This window comes from Pleurodeles waltl, chromosome 10 (genome assembly GCF_031143425.1).
Source record: "Pleurodeles waltl isolate 20211129_DDA chromosome 10, aPleWal1.hap1.20221129, whole genome shotgun sequence".
NCBI lineage: Eukaryota > Metazoa > Chordata > Amphibia > Caudata > Salamandridae > Pleurodeles > Pleurodeles waltl.
This window is the reverse complement of record NC_090449.1, coordinates 666,350,361-666,373,517: the sequence shown is the minus strand read 5'-3', so window position 1 is coordinate 666,373,517 and position 23,157 is coordinate 666,350,361. Positions and strand designations below refer to the sequence as shown.

Below are 23,157 nucleotides of genomic sequence, written 5' to 3'. Positions count from 1 at the left end.
GACAAGCGGGAAATTAGATTTGCAGGTTAGTGCACACACCCCCAGCAGGCTGACCACATCTCTGGGGTTGAGTAGCGCAGTCTGTGCAATACATTTTTATTTCTTCCATCTTAGGAATTCCAGAATAGAGGGCTCTGGGTAGCAAAAGATGTCCGACCCCACTGGGTGTGGTCACCTCAGGAGAGGATTAGCTGCAGGATCTGGATGTCCATTGGCCCCTTGCCTCCACTTCAATAATTCCTCCTAATCCAGGATTTAAGGGATACCCCTGCCACCAGATCCTCAGATCAGAACAACTGACTTTGATGTAGGACCCAGAGCAGTCCTGTGCCACCGACAACCAGACTTTGCCCACTGCAACAAAGCAAAATTAGGATATTCTGTCCCTGAGGCAACAGACTGGGAACTATGTGCACGACCCTCGTCCTTGGCTCAAACTCTTCACTCCCGACCAGAAGCACTCTGTCTCTCTGGACTAGTGGCACTAGTCACCTGCAAACTGCAGGTAAAAACACTCACAGAATCCGATAAATCACTGGGCGTCGGACCCTCTTTGGTATTGCCCAAATCCAGGTGGTCCAGTGTCCCTGGGAGTTGTAGTCTCACCTGCCCTGAAGTTTCACGCCGCTACGTCGCTCCCCTGATCCCAGGAAGTTCCCAAAGTTTTTTGTCACCTTTATTGCTACCAAGGTTTTGTGCCTGGTAACTAACCCCCACACTCGATGCTGCAACAAACTGGCACACTGTGCAGCCTGCATCCGATATCGGCAGCCTAGTCTTCTACTCTGCAATATCGTAGAACCGGTAAATTCAGCACAACTGCGACTCCCTCTCAACACCATGGACAGCCAGGACAACTCTGCACCTTGACGCCACGGGCCAGGTAAAACTAAACTGACTGTTGTGGCCTGGTCCTAGAAGCCGCACAACCTTAACCTTGCAAGGGTTTCACGTAACTCAACCTCTAGGTGGTTGTTTGTCACTAGTGGTTGTTCTCCATTGACTTCAGCGTAATGTTTAAATGCATTTGTGCTGCGATTTCATTTTGCTTCTAAAATCTATAACTTAGTTGTACTGCTGCAATTATGTTTGTTTTGTTGTCTCTAAGATAAAAGTAAGCTCTATTTTTATATATTGTTGGTGGATTTATTTTGAGTCGTGACAATTATTTATTGTCCAAGTTAGTGCTCTGAAATGCTTAACATACGTTCCGCTAGTAAAGCCTGAATGCTTTTTACCACACTACTAGGACTGAGCCAAGGATTTATTGGTGTGAATCGAAGGACCATCTTTGGGTATCATGAGAGTATTACATGGTGAGGACTAACCCCCACACCTCATACTCCACTTTCCTACAAATGTCACATGTAAATAGTGTGCTGCATAGCCCCTTATTCGTTTATGGGTGCTCAAATTGCTTCTATATCTATTAGTTCAGAGCACTGTCATACTTGGCCCTGCTGCATCTCTGCAAGTATGACTGCCCTTTCTATTACCACGTTTTACTGAAGTGTGTAGATCAGAACCAGTTTTTCTCAGCGACTTCTTAATGCAGGGCCCTGCCTCTTGTAACCATTGATCTCTTTTTGGGTCATGTTATTTAATTCCCCCCCTCCCCACTCTTCTTTGCATTAGGTTACCTTATGTCAGAATAGCTGGCTTCACAGCCTGCATGTAGTGTCACTTGTTAGTTATAGCAGGTGACCCGCATGACTTAGTATGTCTAGTGAGGAGAGCTCCTGTCTGAAACACGGCTGCACTCTTTGTACTAACCTTGATATAATGCCCCTCTGGAACAGTCAGGCTCGCATGAAGAAGGGTGCACCTATTCCACAGGAGTCATTTTGTTCACTCATAAGAGTCCGGATATTGGTGCAAAATCTCTCAGCTTTTGGCACCTAGTACCACTTCTGCCAGTGTGGTAGTCAGGTATCCTATCTCAGATGAAAATCTGTCACTGGCCCTTTTTGTAGAGATGCAACTAACATCGAATAAGCTGAAAATTCCTCGATGCTACCTTTTTTTCCCTCGGCTACCAGGAAACTTGTTTCAGCCAGATCCCTCTGCCACCTCCTGGGAAAAGCAGATTAATCACCTGGGTGCCAAAAGCTCATAAGGACCCAGACACTCTCTTCGTTGGGAGACTGGATTTCACTGCTAATATCAGCACCACATGTTGACATGGTGTCTTAAGCTGCTGTTGCCTCATGGGATTGATCCAGTCTCTTCATGTGGCCACGATGCTGCAATTGTCTAACACTGAAAGGTGTAGCAAATCTCCCACGGTGGGCTTGCCTACAGAGAATCATGTATTTTGTCTTTCTATAAATCAAAGTGTTACAGCCGAGCTCGTCTTGTGGCCAGTATCTGTTGCTGTCCGGCCCTGCCCTGGGAGGGCCTCTTGACCAAACCTAAAGCCCCCCTCCCTCCTGCAGAGTTTGAGTTTCTAGTAAGCTCAGTTCCCATGCTGTATAGGTGTGATAGTTTACTGATGCTCTGGACAGTTTCTAGCCCCACACTAGGTTTCAGCAACAGGATATTCCCAATTTGTATTCTTAGCACTCTGGGGGAATACTGCAGCCTTCATTAGCAGCCAAAAGGCATGTATTTTTATTTATTATTTTGAAGTTTTTAGTACATACTTTTTAGACGGTGACCATGTTATAAGTACCCACCCCCTTCAATAATTCTCTGTGGGGTAAGTTCTTCTATGTGGACAGGAGAGTTTGTCCTGTACTGCTTGTCAGGATAACTGATGCTGCTCAGTAGTAGTGCACCCCGTTCGTTGAGGCTTTAGCTAAGGTTTGATAGAGCTGGCTAATTGCTGACACAGCTAAAGTCGCTTCATAGTGGAGACCTTAACTTCCATTGGTTAGAGGGGCTGTTAATTTGAGGAGAAAACAATTATTGAGCCTTTAAAGCCTGATCTGCTTTTCAAAGCACGCCATCTAGAGAAGAGTAGTTACAAAAAATGAAGATGTGCAAGAGAGGAGTAGGAAACTTCTCGGATTACGAAGTAAAACCCTTTTGCAGAGTCTTATCCCCTCCATTCTAGAAGTCTTGACGTCCTCTGGGAATACACAGGCATGTGTTCCTGTACTCATTGATGCCGACTTTCTGCAGATTGAAAACCCTTAGAGATCTGGATATTGCCAAAAAGTAAAAGACAATGAGACCGAAGCCCAATTAACTTTTTAAAAAAAAATCAATCCATTAAAGAATGAAAGGTAAGCCCTTTCTCAAGATCCACTATGGTAGAAATTAAATTCAAACATTTCCTGAAGATATTCACAAAACCATCCAGTTTTGCCTTTCTGCCGGACTTTCAGAGCATTAGACAAATCTCCCTCTTGCCTGCCCTGGAAATGTTCACCAGGTCTTGCTGTAGATGACACAAACGCGAGGCTGTGCCACACTAATTATAGACTGTACATTACACAAGTTCTAATCGACAATAACAACAGTACTAATTAGGCTTTTTTAACCTGTAATTATTTTTGTAATCCATAAAATGTGTTCTTGTGAATGTTTTTTTTATGGTGTATTTTTGTCTACTTTCGTTTTTCAGCTAAACTAATGCTAACGATCCGGCGCTGTTTAAATGCCTGCATTCAGCGAGCAATGAAGGAGGCTAGAGGAGCTGCTGATCAAGAGGAAGACAACGAGAAAGAAAATGCCAGTGTATGTATGTTTGTTGTAGATAGTCTACCAAGAAAACACGAAGGTGCCTCCCACATCAGAAGTAGAACACGTTCACTCCAGTGTTTCCATGCACGATTTCAAGGATGTGCTGGTGTTCGTATTGTAATGTCCAAAATACTAATGCAGTGCTAATTTTAAACTTCACAGTTCACCAGTATGTTTGCATTTCAGGTCCTAGACGAGGTGTTATCGACTCATGACAGTGCGTCCATGGCCAGTTTGTTGGAGATTGTGGTCATTCTTTGGAGAAGTATTCATAAGGCCTTAGACCAGAATGAAGAAGCCAAAACCTATACAATTGGGAAGTTTTCTACGGTGCTACCAGAGTATTTTAGAATATTTAAGGTACATTTGCGTATTGTACATTTAATTGTTGATATGAATATCTAGACTAACTTTTGCCGGCTCTTGTTAATCCTTTCTTCTGTTGGTCACTGAGGAACAAACTCTAAAACAAATTGGCTGCCAGAGTGCACTCTTGTTGTTTAGGCAATTACTATGATCTTCCATATCTGGGGAAGTGGCAACTCCTGATTAATTGCTTAAAGACATTGCACACAGGTTGGCAGAGCAATTTACAGAATGATACAGAATAATAGCGATCAGAGAACAACTAAGTAGAAGTCATGAGGCAGGAAGTAACAAATTAACTAAATCAGGTCTTAAGAAGTTAAGTTCACATTGTTGGACTTTAAACTCTGAAGTCCACAAAGACGTTGGCTACTTCAAATTTGTCTTCTGTGACTTTTGTTCACTCTGGTTTAGCAGCAGAAAGTGTTGCTTCAACTTTTCCTGTGTAGTTTGCCGAGTTGGGACATTTGGTTCGTGGTCAGTATGATGCTTTTTCTGTGCAATGATCTCTAAACCATTACAGGCTCCTTAGTTGAGTCGTATTCTCTATAGCCCAATCTGAGCTCAACTTGTTTCGTGCTGTGGGCCAGTAGGAAAAAACAGCCATGTTGTTGCACATTCTTGCACAAGAGTCTAACGAATGATGATTGCAATATATGAAAAAATGAATCCGCATGTTAATGTGTAACTTATTCCTTGCCAGATGGGCAAGGTTAAAAATCAGCTCCAATCCATGTTTTCTAGCCAGTTTGATTGCTATTCTAAAAGGAGCACATGCGCTCGGTGTAAGATCAGATTGCTCAAGTCTTGTGTTAAACAAGCATATTAACTTTATTTTTTGTGCCCCACACCTTGCCATATTATGTAGAACAATTCACTCCTACTGGCTTCAAGGGCTCTGAATTCACAGTTGTGGCTGCGGAATTACCCGCAGCTTCAGACCAAGCCCTCCTAGCCCACAGTTGCTTCTTGCTTCATCTAATCGCGTGAAACACTGCTACATGTCTCACCTATGCACTGCCGGTTGAAAAAAAATACATATTTTCTCCTTTTTAGATTTAGATTGAGCTTTGGTTCTGTTCCTTGGCCAGTACGGTAATAAGGAATGGTACTCTTATCATTTTGTTTGTAATGGTTGCATTATTCTTTAGATTGTGAGCAGATTAAAGAACGTAGTTAAATGTTTTCAAATTAAAGTACAAGAAAAAGTGATACATGATGTTTCTGGTAGCCAGCTTCTCTGATGAGGAATTTGAAAGCAGTAAACACTGATTTAATATGCCTTGAAACAGCAGCATCTGTTCTCTTCTGTCACACCCTGTACACACTTTTCTTCCTAAATTTGTTCCTCAATTTCTTCAGACTTTTAAATGGAAACTAGCTGCTCCCACTCACTAGGGTCTGTAGTTGATGCACCTACATCAGCCCTCACTTTGAATTATCTACATTGTGCAAACTTTAACAAATCATATTGTAGTATTTGAAAGTAATTGCATGGAACCATGGCATTTTATAGGAGAGACCACAAGTAAAACCACATGCACTAGCAAACTGTTCACAAAATGTAAATTATGATATCCTATATGAAGTCTGAAGTCTGACCTCATTTGCTGCTGTTATGCATTCGGCGGCATTAGTTTTCATACATCATACTGTTGCTGCAGCCTTTATCAAGGGGATTGTTTCAGAATCTAAGAAATGTCTTAATTGTGCAACAGAGTTGGACATGAGGACTCAGCCAGTTGGACAAGGCCATGACCATAAACAAGGGTTGTAGAAATAAATGGAAAAAGTGATAGTACTTACCATGCCTAACTTTATCTCTGATTGTTGTTGTTTTTGTAGTAATCCTCATAGTTTTTTTTACTTTAGGATGATCGCTGTACGATCCCACTAGTGATCTTGGCTTCTTTCATGCCGCCTGCTTCCATTCCTACATTCAGGTATGTGACTTTGAGAGAGAAAAAAACGTTAGGTTTCTTCTGCAATCTTACATACCCATGATGTGTCCTCCAGAGGGATGTCCATATTCTCTTCTTAACATCAATTTGTTAATATGTCGTGTCCCTAATTATTGTCAGAAAATCTGGCATACATGAATAATCATATTCTATCTATGAGAATTGTTACACTGTACATTGCGTAGTAGAAAGACTTAATTTCAAGTTCACAATATTTCTATCAACATGTTTTTCTTGTTGTTTTTTATGTTCGCCTTGGTTATATACGAATTGTAGTGTCCATCACATTTAATACTAAATTGTAGCATTTTGGTAATACTTTTCAGCTGCGGTGTTTTGTCCAAATTGCGAAATATGGAGAATGGAGCAGGTGAATCCAAGTACTCTACGCTTATAGATTGCCTGTGCCGCTGGAAACAGGTGGGACATATAATGGAGCTGGTTGTAGATTGGCTCACCGACGCAGTGCCTCAGAATAAGGTAAGACACTAAAATCTCAACTTTTATATATCAATGCCATCCTAATGAGATATATCACAAGGCCATATACCTGTCATTGCTGATGTGGAGTGCACAATTTCATTTCACATCCAAAACCCACCCCTTTACGATGACGTTTGAGTATATGAAGCAAGAACTGTCCTTGCATCTGACTATCATATTAAATTGGTTCCATGCCTATTGTGTCCTCCAATTTAAGATTTTACAGGCTACAGGACTATTGTAGGAATTTTATTTTAACATATACCTTCTTTTGCTGTGTGGTAACTTAAATTTGACCCCAGATTCCCAATTTGTGTGAAATGTTATTTTCAATAAGAAATATGCCTTGAATGTGTTTGAGCTTGGGGCATGATTCCCCTAGGACAAGATTACAATTTTGACATCTGCCTCCACAGTAATTCCAAGATTTGGATAAGATTTCAGACTTTTTTTTAAATTCACAAAATGTATTATAAGTGCGTTAGCTGTTGATTACTTTGGAGTACTCCAATTCTTAAATGCACTCATGCTTAATGTTCACTAATTGGAAAATTATGCATCCCCAAGAGGCAGGAATTTGTTTTAGCACTTTTTTGGGCGGTGGTAGCATTAAATGTCAAAAGAAACCAGCTGTTCAGCTGCTGCACTAAAAAAGCCCTATCATAGTTTGTTCGCTGCAGTTGTTGGAATAAAGCTGTGCTTCAGTATTCTTGCCATTGGGGAAAAATATTGTTTGTGGATCTTTGAAGAGGTCTGGTGGTTCCAATGTAGTTTTCTCTTTCTGGTGTCATGCCTGACTGGACTAAAATATAAATCGGGGTTAATACTATTACAGCAAAGCTCTCAGTCACTGTATAGTCTTTTGAAGTGAAGCCTTCTTTCCTAATGCTGCTGCTCTGTTCCAAATGACAATGAAAAATGCTGTCTGTATTGCTCTGCTCCTCCACCACCTCACTCAGCCTTTTGCAACACTAAAGACTTTATGGACCTGCTGAACGGGTTCCAGGGCAATCAACATTTGACTCCTCTTCCTCAATAGACGCTGGATCATACAATTGAAGTCAGATGGAGGCTTGCGTGATTATCACCACTACCCCTTTGAGGATAGAGCTTGAAAAAATGACTTTGTTTTTACCCCCTGATGTCATGATTGTATATAGGCACCACCACGGCGTGCTGACATTAGTTCTTTTCTTTCCGCATAAGCCTACATGCAGATCCAGAAAACAGCTACCCTACAGTCCCTTTTTGACTGGCCTTTGGCTCCCAGATCCATGCAAATGCTTGTCTTAGTTTTTGACTTCTGATGTGTCAAGACGTCTTTCTGTTAGGCCGGCTTTAAGCCCTGCAACTCCTGTCACCGCATGATGTTGGTGACAGATCTTCACCTGGTGTGTTTTTGGTGCTCTGAGCACGACCTGAAGTTGTGCTCCGACTGCTGGGCCGTGAATCCAAAGGCTTTGAGGGAGTGGTCCCTAAAGCTGCTCTAGGCCCGGCGCCTGGCTCCGCATTGCGCTCTTGGTCGAGAGGAAGGTCTCGAACGTTCGTGAAGCCATCACCACTGCTCCTGGTCACACTCCAAATCTTCGGATCACTCAGGTATGCACAAGAAGAAGTCAAAGAAGCACACACGTTCTACGACTTCAACCTCATCGGTCGGATGACGCTGGAGAAGGAGTGTCCTCGCTCTAAACCTCTGTTTTCAGAGGCTGTTTCTGGGTTGGCTCCACGCCACCCCGAGTTTCTGGGTGCCAGAGCCACCCGTGCCCAGTTACAAGAATATTACGAGGCCATGCACCTCATCTTTGGGCAGTTTGGCCTGCCAGGACGCTTTCAGGCCCACAGGGTCGGAACGGTCCTCTTTGGTTTCTACACTGGCAGCTTCGGCCTCTGCTCCGAGGGGAACTCAAGGATCTGCTTCTGGATCTGGACCGGCGTCAGTCGTACTCTTGTGAGTGTTCCCAGCAATGGTTCAGGCGGCGACGCTCCCGACGTCGCCTGGGCCCGTGGACATAGTCGATTCCATACTTATTACTGACTCTAACACAAAGCCCGAGCGACGTCACCTGATGCCGATTCGGACTTCGGTGGTGTCTCTGGTCCCCAGATGGGATGTTGACCCTTATTTCTATGGGTACGACTTCGGTGAGGGTATGGATAGGTTGCTGGACCCTTTAGAACTCCAGCTTGATGAATTGATGGACTGGGCGAAGCCAGTGGTCTGGATACCTCCCGTGACACTGGTATGCTTTATCCCCCTAGCGTCTTGGGCCTTGAGCTGCCTTTGATGGCTGTCAGGACCAACCTTCTGACTGAGGTGCTTCAGCCTGGGGGTTCCACATCAGAACCCCTTTTGCCCCTCAACAAAGCTCTCACTGTTGTCCTGCTGGGGACCTGGTCCAAACCCATCATAGGAGCTCCTGGTAATAGGACAATAGTCCACTGCCACAGGCCTGCGCCTAACGACCTCGCTTTCCTGACCCAACAACCCACCCCGAGAGCTTGGTTACCCGAGCCTCAACATCCCATGGCGCGTTCCCTTCTGCTCCCCCAGATAGCGAATGAAACAGGCTGGATCATCTTGGGAAGAACTTGTTCTCTTCCTCCAGCCTGGCATTGCAGTCTTTGAACACTGGATGCCTTTTGGGCCGTTACACTCATACTTTATGGGACGCGGTCTCGCAAGTGCTGCTCAGGTCCCGGAGGAGGCCCTGGGCTATTCTCTCTCAAGCTGTTGCTGATGTGAGATATGCAGCCAAGTTCACTCTTAGATGTGGGCGGGATACGGCCGTCTCTCTGGGTAGATCAGTTACTTTGGTGGCCTTGCCTAGTTATGGATATCTGGCTTTTCAGGGGATATTCAATCTACTCTGATGGGCATGCCCTTTGATGGCACCCGTCTCTTTGGGGACAAAGCAGACTCAGCGATTTAGCGCTTAAAGGAGTCCCGGGCTACAGCTTGGTCCCTTGGTCTTGCTGCTGCCACTCACCCCTTCAGTCTGCTTTTCGCCTCTTTTGTAGCTACGGAAGGGGTGCCCAATCACGCCGATTCCCTGGCAGTTACCATGCTGCACATGCTGCTCAGCCTCTTCGTGCCCGAGGACGTGGTATCCAGCGTTCACATGTCTCTGGGAGCCAGCGGTCTAGCAAATCCACATCCCCTCCCTCTGCTGCAGCCTCCAAGCCTTCCCGATTTAGCATTTCCCCACCAGGGACCAGTTGGTGGCAGGATTGGCCATCACCTCCCCTGCTGGAACATCATCACGTCAGACACGTGGGTTTTGCAAGTAGTCAGAACGGGCTACTCCTTCATTTTCAAGACTACTCCTCCCGCCATGCCGCCATCCTAAGATCGGATGATGGAGGATCACCTAGCACTTCTCAGTGCAGAGGTTACAGCTCTTTTGCCCAAGGGAGCCATAGAGAGAGTGTAGTACAGTGCCCTCTTTTTCGGCATGGTTACCCCCACTTTTTGCTTACTGTCAGTGTGTTTTGACTGTGTTTACTGGGATCCTGCTAACCAGGACCCCTGTGACTGCTCTCTCCCTCTAAATGTCGTTGCTTAGGACTTGGCACATCCCACAATTGTCACACTGGTGTCCCATATAAGTCCCTAGTTTATGGGTCTTAGGTACCTAGTGCATTTGGACCCAGGGGTTCCCCATGGGCTGCAGCATGTATTGTCACCCATAGGGACACATACAAAATGTGTCTGTGGGCCAGCCACTGCAGCCTGTGTGAAAAGGTGCATTCACCCTTTCACTACAGATCAACTCACCCTTATGGTAGGTCCTCCTAGCCCAGAGGGCAGGGTGCAGGTACCTGTGTCTGAGGGCACAACTGTATGAGCAGAGGAGCGCCTATGAACTCCGGCTCCATTTCACTGGACTTCATAAGTGCTGGAAAGCCATTTAACCCATGTACTGGACACTGATTACTACCTGTGTCCATCTACATAATGGTAAATCCGAACCTGGGCATGTTTGGTATTGAACATGTCAGAATTATACCCCAATACTGTTGCCATTATCGGTTGTATGGTTCCATTTAAACTGGGGCTCGTTAGAGGACCCCCAGCATTGCACCTTCTAATGTTCTGAAGTTTTCTGGGCAGCCCGCGCTGCTGGCACCCTCAGACAGGTCTCTGCCCTATTGCTGCTTGACCAGCTCAGGCAGACGAAGGCAGAACAAAGGATTTCCTTTTGGAGAGGGAGGCAACACCCTCACCCTTGGAAATCGGTGTTACATGGCTTGGGAAGCATAGCCTCCCCAAGCCATCGGTATGCTTTGAAGGGCACATTTGGTACCCTCATTGCATAAACCTGTTTGCACCAGTCCAGTGACCACTCCCCTGTCCATCACCACCCCAGGGGTGGTGCCCAGAGCTCTTCCAGGTGGGCACGTGATTCTGCCATCTTGAATCCAAGGTGGGCAGAGGCCCCTGGGAGCATCTGAGTGGCTAGGTCAGGCAGGTGACGTCACAGCCCTCTCCTGATAGGTGGTCACCCTGCTAGGTGACCAATCCTCCTTCCTGGGCTATTTAAGTTCTCCCTCTTCGGTGGGTCCTCGGATTCGATGTGGAAGATTCCAACAAGAGTTCTCTGCATCATTTACTTCACCTTATGGCCACCGGGACTCGACCCTCCAGTCCCTGACAATCTGCAACTCCAGTGACGTCTGTGCTTTGCAACATTGTTTCTCTGGCTCCTTCCAGCTACTGCAAAATTTCCCTTTCTGTGCATTCTCTGAGGGTGACGACTCTTTAGCCTGCACGATAATTGTAAGAAGGAATATCCTTTGGAGTGAAGGAGTCACTCTCCTGCATCCACAGGCACCAACTGCAACGAAAACCAGCTGTGTGGATCCTCTCTCTTCTGGAACTGCATGGATCCTGCATCACAGGTGGTGGTCTGGATTGATGCCCATGGTCCCCCTTAGTCCTCTCTACCAGCTTTCCAACTTGGGAAATTGTAACCCCTTGCCTGTCCTCACAGGACAGTACCCCTTTGCACAGCGACCAAGGCTTGTTTGTTCCTCCTCCAAGGGATCTTCAGGCTCCCTGTAGCCCCGACGCCAAGCACTCCTTGCAAAGCACAATCTCCTGCCTGCTGCTCCAGCAATGTGGGACTCCTTTTCAGGTGTGCTGAGTGGGCCTCACTTCGACTCATGTGCCTGCTGCCTGTGGGTCGCCTGTGAGGGCTGTCTCCTCTTCTTGTGACTCTCCCAGCTGCTGAGGGTCACCCCGGACTCCCCTCCTTGGGTCGAGTCCCCGGACCTTGATGGTCCTCTTCGGCCTTGCAAAGCCTTCTTCTCTGACTCTTGCATTTGCCAAGGCTTGTTGGTGGTTTTCCATCACCATTGACCGACTGCTGACGTGGGACATCACTTGCATCACTTCTGGAACTCCTCTTCTGCTCCTGTGCTGACTGCTGAATTTCTTCATCCACTGTCGACCTGGAACTGCATCCACAGGAGGGTGGGTAGTGGCTCCTGCCACAGCCTGACACTCCATCACGAACTGGACTTGGCCCCTTCCTTTGCAAGTCCTCTTCTGTCAGAATCCACCTTTGGTTTCTTCCGGTCTTGTCTGGGTCTTGCACAGTCCTCTTCTAAAGTCCTCTTGTTGGCTTTGGAGAAAACCAGGTACTTACCACTTATCTTCTGGTCAGTGGGGGCACCCTGGTACTTGCCTCTTAGGGTTCTTAGTAACTCCAGCCCCCCCTCTACTGATTCCACTTCCTTAAGTGGGGGGCTGCCTTTCACATTACACTTTGTAGGTCAAGAGTAAGTATACTTCTTCTGTGGGCTTCCAGCTATTCCATTTGTTAGTTACACTGTCATTTAAAAATCCTTGTTTGCTAGTGGTCAGTCTTGCTTCTTTGTCCCTCCTTTTTCTGTGTGGGAGCAGGGACCAACTACAGTATAATTACGCTTTGTCCTGTTTATCTGGTCTGTATGGGATTTCTTTTTTACTTTTTTACTGCTCCTGTCCAGAGAAACTTCCTTTTTCATTTGCAGAGCATTCTTGCTATGAGTTTAGCTGTAAACAAGGCTATAAATCAGGCTATTTTGGTCACATCTGGTCTTTGTGGTTTCTCTGCACCCTCTCAGCTGCCTGGCTCCTGCCCTTCCTTGGCTTGGATTTTCATTACCAAATGTGCCTGCCTTTGGTCCCCAGGGCAGGCGATTGCTTGTAATTGCTTATAGCCTATGCACCCAGTGCTTCCAGGGCTCCGCAATCCTTAGATACAGTGCCCACTTCTGCTCTATATTAGGAAACCATTTGCAACTCCATCGGTGCACCCCTGTTCCCACTCCAAGCCCTCAGCTATGCTTGTGCCAGAACCTCACTCACGCTGTCTGCCAGAGCACCTCATTTGTGCAGTTAGTATACCCTGCTGCTCCAGTAGTGGGACCACCGCGCAGCTCCATTATCGCACCTCAGTTCACTCACTTGAAGCCCCCCAGTCATGCCCATGCCAGAACCCCGCACACCCAGTCTGCCAGAGCACCTCAGTTCTTATAGTCAGTACATACTTCTGTACCAGTACTGGGACCTCGGGTGCAGCTCCATCAGTGCACCTCAGCTCTACCCTGGCAAGGTCACCTCCTTTCCTATACCGAGGAACAGTTCCATTACAGCAGCTCAACTCTAATATAAAATCCCACTGCCAAGCCAATACTGGACCCAAAACGCAGCTCAGCCAGTGCACCTCAAGTCTAAGATCCAATGCCACTGTTGATGGGAACCACCACAGCTTCGCCAGAATCCATCAATTCCAACTTTCAGTACACGTTTCTTCTCTGTACTAAGGTTCATATACACCTCCCTTGCTTCAGAGGCAAAGCCATTCGAGTCATTCTTGTGGATTCGGACTGGGCATGTTATCTTGGCAGCCAGACGTCCCTCCATTAAAGGTTATATGCCTGTAGATGCCACAAATTTGTGGCATGGTGTACAGACAAGTCTGTTGACCCCCTGGCAGCTCCTCTTTCTGAGCTTCTTTTGTGTGTCCTTTCGTTGGCCTAGCAGGGCTTTGCACTGGGTACCCTCAAGGGTTATTCGTCTGCCATCTCGGCATTCCTCCGATTAACTGATCAACCCTCTTCATTTAAATCTCATATTGTTTGAAGATTTCCTAATGTTCTAAGCCATCCCTTTCCTCCTGCTCTGTTCATAATGGCGCAATGGGATTTGAACTTGTTCCTTACTTACCTAATGTGTGCTCCTTTTGAGCCGCTTCACAACTGTCCACTTTGCCTACTTACTTTGAAACCAGTCTTTCTCGTAGTTATCACTTTGTACAAGGGCATCTTTTCTGCCTAAAGTGGTCAACCCTTTTCATGTAGGCCAATCAGTCACCTTGCCTACTTTTTACATGCCCCCGCATGGCCGGACCCAAAAACAGCATTGGTGTTCTATCTTGATGGTACAAAAGAGTCCCGGATGTATAATCAACTCTTTATGTGCTATGTGGGTATGGAGGAAGGTTGGGCAGTGCAGAAGAGAACCATCTCCAGATTGGTGGTTCTCTGCATTTAAATGTACTGTGCATTGGCTAAGAATCAGCCGCCGGAGGGCTTACATTCTCATTCAACCAGAGCAACAGCTGCAACTACTGCTTTAGAACACAGAGTTCCTGTTCTGGACATCTGACAGGCAGCAACGTGGGTTTCCTTGCACATGTTTAAACTTACTGCCTGGACAGTCTGGCCCGAAGAGATGGCTACTTTGGCTGTTCGGTCCAGCAGACTTTCCTAGTATGATCTTGGTTTGCAGACCCTCCTCCGGGGATGGTATTGCTTGGGTATCTATCCTAAGTTAAGAAATCTGCAGCTAGAAGTCTCTATCAGATGTACAAGTTACTTACCTTCAGTAACAAATTATCTGCTAGAGATCTATTCTAGTTGCAGATTCCTTACCGACCCACCCATCCTCCCCGCTCTGCAAACTGGTTTCTAGGGTTAGGGACTTCCCTTTCAAGACCCTAGTTCTGGCACACCAGAGTTGGTGTTCTTCATGGCTCTGTGCTTCTTGCGTTGAAAGTTGTGAAAAGAAACTGACGTCCGCTCTCCGGCTGGCTCCTATATACGACCTGCAGTGTCATATCCAGCGACCACAATGCCACCGGACGCGAAGTCAACCAACGCCACCTAAGGTGTGCAAAAGTACTGCTCGAAGAAAAATCTCCGGGGGGAAATTCTAAGGTAAGGATTCTACAGCTAGAATAAGTCTCTACCAGATAATTTGTTACCGACTGTAACTTGCCCCCCCACCCCCTTTGAGTACAGTGCCCCCTTCCAGGTCAGTGCCCAGGGAAGTCGCACCCCCTCTAAAGCCGGCCCTGAGTGCTTGCAGTTAAAGAAATACTTCTGAACTGGGTATACCCAGGACTCAACTGTAGGATTTAATTGTGTTATTGATTATCCCATTTGTATCATGTAATTATTTTCCTCTGATGTGATTTTCTGTAACTAAATTATATTTATAGACGTCTGTGAGCTAGGTTTGATCTGGTGTTTGTTGCACATCATAAATAAAATAAATACCAATAAAAAATGTTTATCATAATAACTGAAGGTTATGTTCCACAGTCTCCGAACACTGGCTATTTAAACACTAGCCAACCATTTCTTTGACTACCAATACTTATAGTTTCCATAATTTTCACTCACCATGAGGGTCGCCGTGGGACTTACAATGACATAGACAAAGCTGGTGTGTTGGAAATAGTAGGACTGAAACAAGAATAGTTATCACACATAGCCTCAGTAGTGACAGTTGGAGGTGATGGAAAAATGTGTGTGATGACCATTGTTGAAATAACTGTCATTAGGGGTAATTGTGACATGTAGCTATATAAGGGGTTTTATGAGATGTAATTCACTGTGCACTACAAGTTTAATTCCCTTTAGACTTTCAGATGTGATGGCAAAGGGAAGTTTTCTTAATGTACTGTGCTTATGCTTGCCCAAACACCAATTTTGGTTTGGAAATTGTAGCGGGAAGTGTAGTTAGTAGGTTAGCCTCGAAAGGGGGGCTTTTCATTTGAATGAGGTTAAAACCTAACCATTTGAAGTCTGCACCCAACACTCCAAATTTCTTTCACCATTCAAATTACTCCAGAGAAGTGGCTAAAGAAAGGTTGAAAGATCATTTGGTGTCAAGCCCCTGAAACAAGTTGATGTGAGTGAATTAATGGAAAACAAAAAATGAGAAACCACATTGGTGGAAGCCAATTTCAAGGGAAGACATTTGTAAGGAAATATGAAAAAATTAAACATCAAAGTATACATTGTAAAGGAAAGATAATTTTAACAAAAAATCCAAAATTACCTTAATCTTGGGTGGAGTTTAGAAATACTGTGGGGTTTTTGAGTTCTGGGATGAGCAGTGTTTAGGGTGCCGAAGAGTTTTTAGGGGTCAGAGATGGGTGGAGTTTAGGGGTGGTGAGGAATTTTTAGGGTTCGTGGATTATTGTTTTTCAGTTGTAAGGTGTTTTAAGGTTTCAAGGATGTTGGGAGTGTAAGGGTGTTGAGGGGTTTTAGGGTCCATGGATAGATGCAGTTTAGGGCTGTTGAGGGTTTTAAGATGCAATTATGAGTAGCACTGGGTAGGTAAAGAGTGTTCAGGATGGGGTGAAGTTTAGGGTGGTGAGTGATTTTAGGGATTTAGGGATGGTACTGTTTTAGATGCAGAATGTTTTTTTTCATATTCATGGATGAGTAGTTTGGGGTGATGAGAGATTCTTATGGGTCATGGATGTCCGGTGTTTAAGGGCGGTGTGGGTTTTTTAGGGTTCAGGGATACATGGACTTTAGGTGTGCTGATTTGTTTTACGGGGTATGGGATGAGTGGGGTTTAGATGTAGAAAGCGTTTTTTGTGTTACAGGAATGGATTTTTTATAGTTCGGAGACAGGATTTTTGGGTAGAAAAGGCCTTTTAGGCTTCAGAGATCAGTGTAGTTTAGGTGTGGTGAGTAGTTTAGGGGGCAGGGATTGATAGTGTTTATGGGTGGTGATGGGTCAGTGAATTAAAAGCACCCAAAGTCATTGTTTGATAATATAAAAGATATAGATATTAAGTAATGTCCCCTGATGTAAAGCACTGAAATCAATATTCCTGACAAAGTTGTTTCTGAAAGTAAGCCTTGGAACCATTGCATTTACGATAAAACAAAATAAGCGTTTAAAAGACAATTTTAAACCAAAAAGACTTGCTATGAATATTTCTTTTTACAAAAAGGTTAATGGCATTCGTTCCAAAAACTTCCATTAAACAGTTTAGATGAAATGGTATCTCAGTTATGCTAATCCATGATTTTTTTTGTATGAAATCATATAGACCCATAGCAAGTATATTTGTTTGTGTGACAGTGTTGAGATACACGTGGGATCCCTAAAGTACTGTATTTGTCTCTGTCCCATCCTCCACTTTAAAATATGTGCTTTCCATAGCCCAGTTCAGTGTGGTGATGGTGGTTGCAGCACCACCTCACTTGACCAAATACATTTTTTCTACAGCTGAGGATGGAAAGTACGAGTGGTTCTATCCGACCATCAGTCATCACAAAACGGTGTATAGGTTGATCATGCAAAGATACTGATGTGTTTTGACACTTTTATAATTGGAACTACCTATTTGTTGACAGAATAAAAGAGATTCCATACGGCGTGTTCGCATTGAGGACACAAAGGAGGCAAAGCCAGAACTGGCTCTCGATTATATTGAATACATGATAACCAACACCATGAACCGGGAGTGTCTGTTGTCTAGCTCACAGAAGAAGTTGAACCAGCTTTTGAAGGCACTTGGCTCAATGAAGGTAATTCTGGCAATTGTGTGAATGACTGTACTGAATGCGACCTCATCAAGCGTCTTTATGTTGTGAAAATTATCACTTACAATGTTATAAATTTATTTTTGGTATTGTGAGCGTTAGATGACTTTGGGGAATCCAGAAATATGCATGCTTAGAGTAGGAAAGTGCCCTCTTTCTTGGCATGGTTACCCTCATTTCTGCCTATTGTCATTGTGTTTGACTGTGTCCATTGGGATCCTGCTAACCAGGACCCCAGTGGTTATGCTCTTTCCCAACTTGTTAACTGTACCTTTTTCTTCCTGCAATTGGCATATTGGTGCTCCCATGTAAGCCCCTGGTATATGGTACCCAGGGCATTGAGGTTCTAGGGGATCCCTATGAGCCGCAGCAGTTATTCTCTCACCATAGCGAGCCCATGCAAAGGGTTCTGCGGGCCTGCCATTGCAGTCTGCTTGAACTGGGTGCATGCACCCGTTTTCACTACAGGTCACTGCACCAGGTCACTAAGTCACCCCTATGGTAGGCCCTCTCAGCCCAGAGGGCAGGGTGCAGATACCTGTGTGTGAGGGCACCCCTGCACTAGCAGAGGTTCCCTCACAAACTTCAGATCAATTTTCGTGGACTTTGTGAGTGTGGGGATGCCATTTTACGCATGTGCTGGACATAGGTCACTATCTATGTCCAGCTACGTAATGGTAACTCCGAACCTAGGCATGTTTGGTATCAAACATGTTGGAATCATACCCCAATATTTTTGCAAGTATTGGTTGTATGATTACATGCACTCTGGGGGCTTCTTAGAGGACCCCCAACATTGCTCCTGCAGTCGTCTGATGTTTTCCAGGCAGCCCAAGCTGCTACCTCCTCAGACCGGTTTCTGCCCTCCTGTTGCTTGAGCAGCTCAAGCCCAGGAAGGCAGAACAAAGGATTTCCTTTGGGAGAGGGGTGTTACACCCTCTAACTTTGGAAATAGGTGTTACATAGCTTGGGAGGGGTAGCCTCCCCAAGCCACTGGTATGCTTTGAAGGGCACATTTGGTGCCCTCCATGCATAAAGCAGTCCACACCAGTTCAGGGACCTCCAGTCCCTGCTCTGGCTTAAAACTGGACAATAGAAAGGTAAGTGGCCACTCCCCTCTCCATCACCATCCCAGGGGTGGTGCTCGTAGCTCCTCCAGAGGGTTCCTGGGTTTTGCCATCTTGAATCCAAGGTTGGTGGTGAACTCTGGGAGAATCTGATTGGCCAGATCAGGCAGGTGACGTCAGAGCAGCCTCCTGAAATGTGGTCACCCAGCTAGGTGACCAATCCCCCTTTCAGTACTATTTAGGGTCTCTCCTTTGGGTAGTTCCTCAGATTTGGCTTGCAAGATTCCAGCAGGATTACTCTGCAACCTTCAGTTTGACTTCTGACCAAATAAATTGCATCTGGACACTCCAGGACCCGACAATCTGCAACAAAGATGAAGACTTCACCTGCAACATTGTTTCCACAGCTCTTTCCAGCTTCTGCAACATTTCCCTGGTTGTGCATCCTCTGAGGACATCCCGTCTTCAGTCTGCACAGGAAAGAAGAAGGAATCTCCCTTGGAGTGAAGAAGTCACACCCCTGCATCTGCGGGCACCAACAGCAAAGGCGACTGGCTGCGTGGATCCCCCTCTCCTGAAGAGCTGCCTGGATTGTGCATCACAGGTGGTGGTCGGAAGTGGTCCTGTCGGTCCTCTCTTCCAGCTGTCCAACTTGGGTGGAGATAAGCCCTTGCCTTCCCACGCAGGACAGCATCCTCGTGAACTGCGTCTTTTGCAGCTGCCAAGGCTTGTAGGCACTTCTTCCAAGGGATCTTCAGATATCTTGTAGCTCCAACCTCCAGCACTCCATCCTGTGGCACACAGCTCCCTGACTGGCTCTTCTGCGACGTGGGACTCCTTTTCGTAGTGCTGCGTGGGCTCCATTTGCAACTTCTGTGCCCCTGTCCTGTGGGACTCCTGTGAGCGCGCTACCTGTGCTTCTGTGGGGTCTCTGTGACGCTGAGGGCCCCCTCTGATTCCCCCTCCTGGGTTGAGTCCTCTGTGCCTTGCTTTTCCCTGGCATCACCACTTTCTGCCAACTGCAAGTTTTGCCTGTGCCAAAGCTTGTTGGTGAAATCCAGACACGCAAACCCAACTTCAGTCTTCCTCCAGACGTGGGACATCACCTGCATCCTCCAGGAACTCAACTCCGACTCCAGGGCTGCAGTGCTGACTTTCCTCACCATCGACCAACTTCTGCATCTTCAGCTTGGTCCCCACTAGACTCTTCTGTATCTTCTGGACTTGGTCCACTCTTTCCACAGCTCTTCCTGTTAGGAATCCAACGTTGGTTTCTTGTTTCTTGTATTCACCTCTGTGTTCTGCAATTCTCTTTTTTTCTTCTTAGTGGGTGTTTTGGGGAAATTCTAGTGATTTACTCCTGCTTTCCTGGTTTTTGGGAGGTGTTGTGGTACTTACCTTTGAGCTTTCCTGGTATCCCAAGCTCCCCTCCACACACTCTATTTACCTAGGTGAGGGTCCAACTCTCACATTCCATTTTTTAGTATATGGTTTGTGCTTTTGCTAGGGTCACTATTCTCTATTGGGTTTTACACTGTTTGCACTACTTTCTTACTATTCCTATTTCTGACTAGTGTATATATCTTGTGTATTACTTACCTCCTAAGGGAGTATTGCCTCTATAGTATTTTTGGTGCTGTGTTACCATAATAAAGTACCTTTTTATTTTTGTTGCACTCAGTGTATTCTTTTATGTGTATAAGTGCTGTGTGACTACAGTGGTATTGCATGAACTTTGCAAGTCTCCTAGATAAGCTTTGGCTGCTCATCCACAGCTACCTCTGGAGAGCCTGGCTTCTAGACACTGCCTACACTACATTAATAGGGGGGTACCTGGACCTGGTATAAGGTGTAAGTACCTTAGGTGCCCACCACACACCTGGCCAACTTCCTACAGTGGAAGGTTGTGAAAAGAAACTGACGTCAGCGGGACTGGGTGGCGCCTGTTAAGGACCTACAACATCATATCTGGCACAGACCCACATCCTGGGATGTATTGTTTGGGTATCTATTGTAAAGTAAGGAATCTGCAACTCGAAGTCTCTATCAGATGAACAAGTTACTTACCTTCTGTAATGCCTTATCTGGTAGAGACTCTATCAAGCTGCAGATTCCTTACCGATCCACCTATCCTCCCCTGTCTGCAAACGGATTTCCAGGGACAGGGACTCCACTTTCAGGGCCTTAGTTTGTATGCACCAGTAGTCAGTGTACTTCATGGCTTTGCAATTCTGGCGTGGAAAGTCATGAAAAGAAACTGACACCAACAGGCCTGGGTGGCACCTGTTTAGGACCTGCAAAATCATATCTGGCGCGGATAACGCAGATGGGTGCGGAGCCAATCAACACCACCTGACTGCTTCCAGGGGTACTGCTAATGGTATATCTTTCGAATCCAGTCTAACGCCAAGGGAGAATTCAAAGGTAAGGACTCTGTAGCTAGGTAAACTTTCTACCAGATAAGACATTACCGAAGGTAATTAGCTGTCCTTCAGTTTTTGATGACTTGTGTGCTGGTAAAAAAATGCTTTAAAATGTACCATTTGTCATAAACATTATTTCAGATCAATTTAATAAATCATTACTTGCCAACTGTTTGGGGGCAGATGTTTTTGGGACTAACTTCTGTTCATGAATATTTTTGGAACTGGTTTGAAAGTCTTTTTTTGATGGATAGTTTGAACTGCAGATTTCTAACCTTGTGGATCTTTCTAGGTGCCGGACTTGATTTTGAAACTCTTGCCATAGCTCCTGTTAGATAGCTATGTTCACTGCAACTTGGTCCTGCCTCTGGCATGTTCTTTCCATATGCAAACTTTCAAAAGAATCTACAGCTGTAGTGTACCCTGCACTGGTGTTGCCTTATAGACTGAACCCACATCTGCAAGTTGGCTCAGGACTTGTTGGTGTGTTATGATGGACGCCAATTGGGCATGTGACAATCTGTTTTCCTTTCCCGTTCCAGAGTGTATAGTAGTTGCGTATGTGTAATTTTCAGGATTTGAAAGGTCATCTGGATGAGGTGATGACTAGAGGTCTCTAGACTTCAAGCACCACTGTATAAATCTTCTGGAGTTGTGAACTTTGACTGCCCCTGCTTATGCCTTTTACCAAGGGCAGGTCACTGCAGGTGCCAATGTGATTCTGCAGGAAATACGACAAAGTTTGGTCTTAATGTCTGGATGCTCTTAGGCCTTGACAATGGGAGGCACTTTGTGACGTTTCCTTGACCCGTCAGTTATATAATAGGTTTCTTGAATCCGTTAACATCAGACAAACTCAGCAGGTGTAATTTTGCCAAACATGAAAGGTGTCTGCACCCTGAGTTGGCTACTGGTATCTTTGCCTAGTGGGGCGTACATTCGGTAGACCGGTTTGCTGTATCTTAAAGTACTCATTATCTAGCCTTTTTTCTCTGGAGTTTTTACCTCGAGGGACTATAGGAAGCTTGCCCCGCCTTTATTGGGATACCAACCTCCTGCACGTGTTTCTGGCTCCACCGCTGATCCTGTGAGTCCAAGTGGTACAAGACTGCAGCTGTTTCTAGTGGCCCTAGGATTGGGCCATTAGAGTGTGGTACTCCAGTCTGCTGACCCTGACCAAGCAGCAAGGCAGGGTGCTAATACTCCACAATCCACACCTTTATTTGGGGAGATTTAATGGAGTCAACTGAGGAGGCTTTGATCTACTGTCTGAGATGGTTGATGTCATTTTGGCTACTTGCTGCTCCTCTACCCAATCCATTTATTGATGCAACTGGTCAAAGTTTGTTGCCTGGTGTGAAGAAAAGCTGGTTAATCTTGTACAGAATTGATTGTCTGATGTACCTTTGTGTTATCTTTGGCCCAGTAAAGCTTTACGGTGGGCAGTGTTGAGAGTTACTTGTCAGCCCCTTCATCTTTTCTTTCTCCAAAGAATACGGTTTGTCCTAACGGACATGAGACACCTTTCATCCTTTCGTTGATACGTAGCGTCACCTTTTCAGATGGGGCAGCCAATCATGCTTCCTATGTTAATTTCTCCTCCGCATCCATGAAAATGAAGGATATGTCACACTGGTTGGATCCAACTGCTTGCCTTTTGCTTATGTTTTGATAGGACCAAGGAGTATGGAGCAGATAATCACTGGTTTATTGGGTTCACTGGTGCAAAGAAAGGAATAGCATTCCAGAAATGAACCTTGTCCTGGTACATTGTCCTCTGCATTAAACTGTTAAGGCCTAGTCCCAAAGAATCCTCCATATGGCTTTTGGGTTCATTCCATCAGAGCAAAAGCTGCTATTTCTGCTTTAACTTGAGTGTTCCTGTTTATGACTTTTGCCAGGCAGCTATTTGGGCATCTGCCCATGTTATCACCAGACACTAATACACAAATTCCAAAGCCTGTAGAGAGGGTAATTTAATCGCTCTGTCCTCTAGCATTCCCAGATCTAGATTTAATCTCCAAGACCCACCTCCTTAGAGGACACATTGCTTTGGTTCTGGCTGAAAAGGTGAAGAGTCTCCAGTTAGAAGTAATCATCAGGAGAATCTGCTACTTACCTTCAATAACACTCTGGTAGTTACTTTACACAAATGCAGATTTCTCACGTCCCCTCCCTCGTCCACCAGTCTGTGGAGTTGATTTTATGCTATTAATAAGATGCCAAGTTGGCTTTCATTCACTGGCATTGAAAGATCACTACTGTTATATAAGCTCCTCATTCTTGGGTGTGGAACGTTCTAATTATTAAATTGACGTCTGCATGCAT

At 45.4% G+C, this 23,157-nt stretch overlaps 1 protein-coding gene across 2 annotated transcripts in view; it reads left to right on the top strand.

Moving 5' to 3' along the window:
• The window catches only part of NCAPG2 (non-SMC condensin II complex subunit G2), a 269,347-nt gene that overhangs the window by 115,922 nt on the left and 130,268 nt on the right, over positions 1-23,157 (top strand). For both annotated transcript variants that reach the window (XM_069211162.1, XM_069211164.1), the window contains 5 exons: positions 3,569-3,681; positions 3,874-4,047; positions 5,926-5,996; positions 6,341-6,494; positions 17,151-17,324. In XM_069211162.1, coding sequence (XP_069067263.1) covers positions 3,569-3,681; positions 3,874-4,047; positions 5,926-5,996; positions 6,341-6,494; positions 17,151-17,324 — 686 coding nt within the window. The remainder of the gene's footprint in view (positions 1-3,568; positions 3,682-3,873; positions 4,048-5,925; positions 5,997-6,340; positions 6,495-17,150; positions 17,325-23,157) is intronic.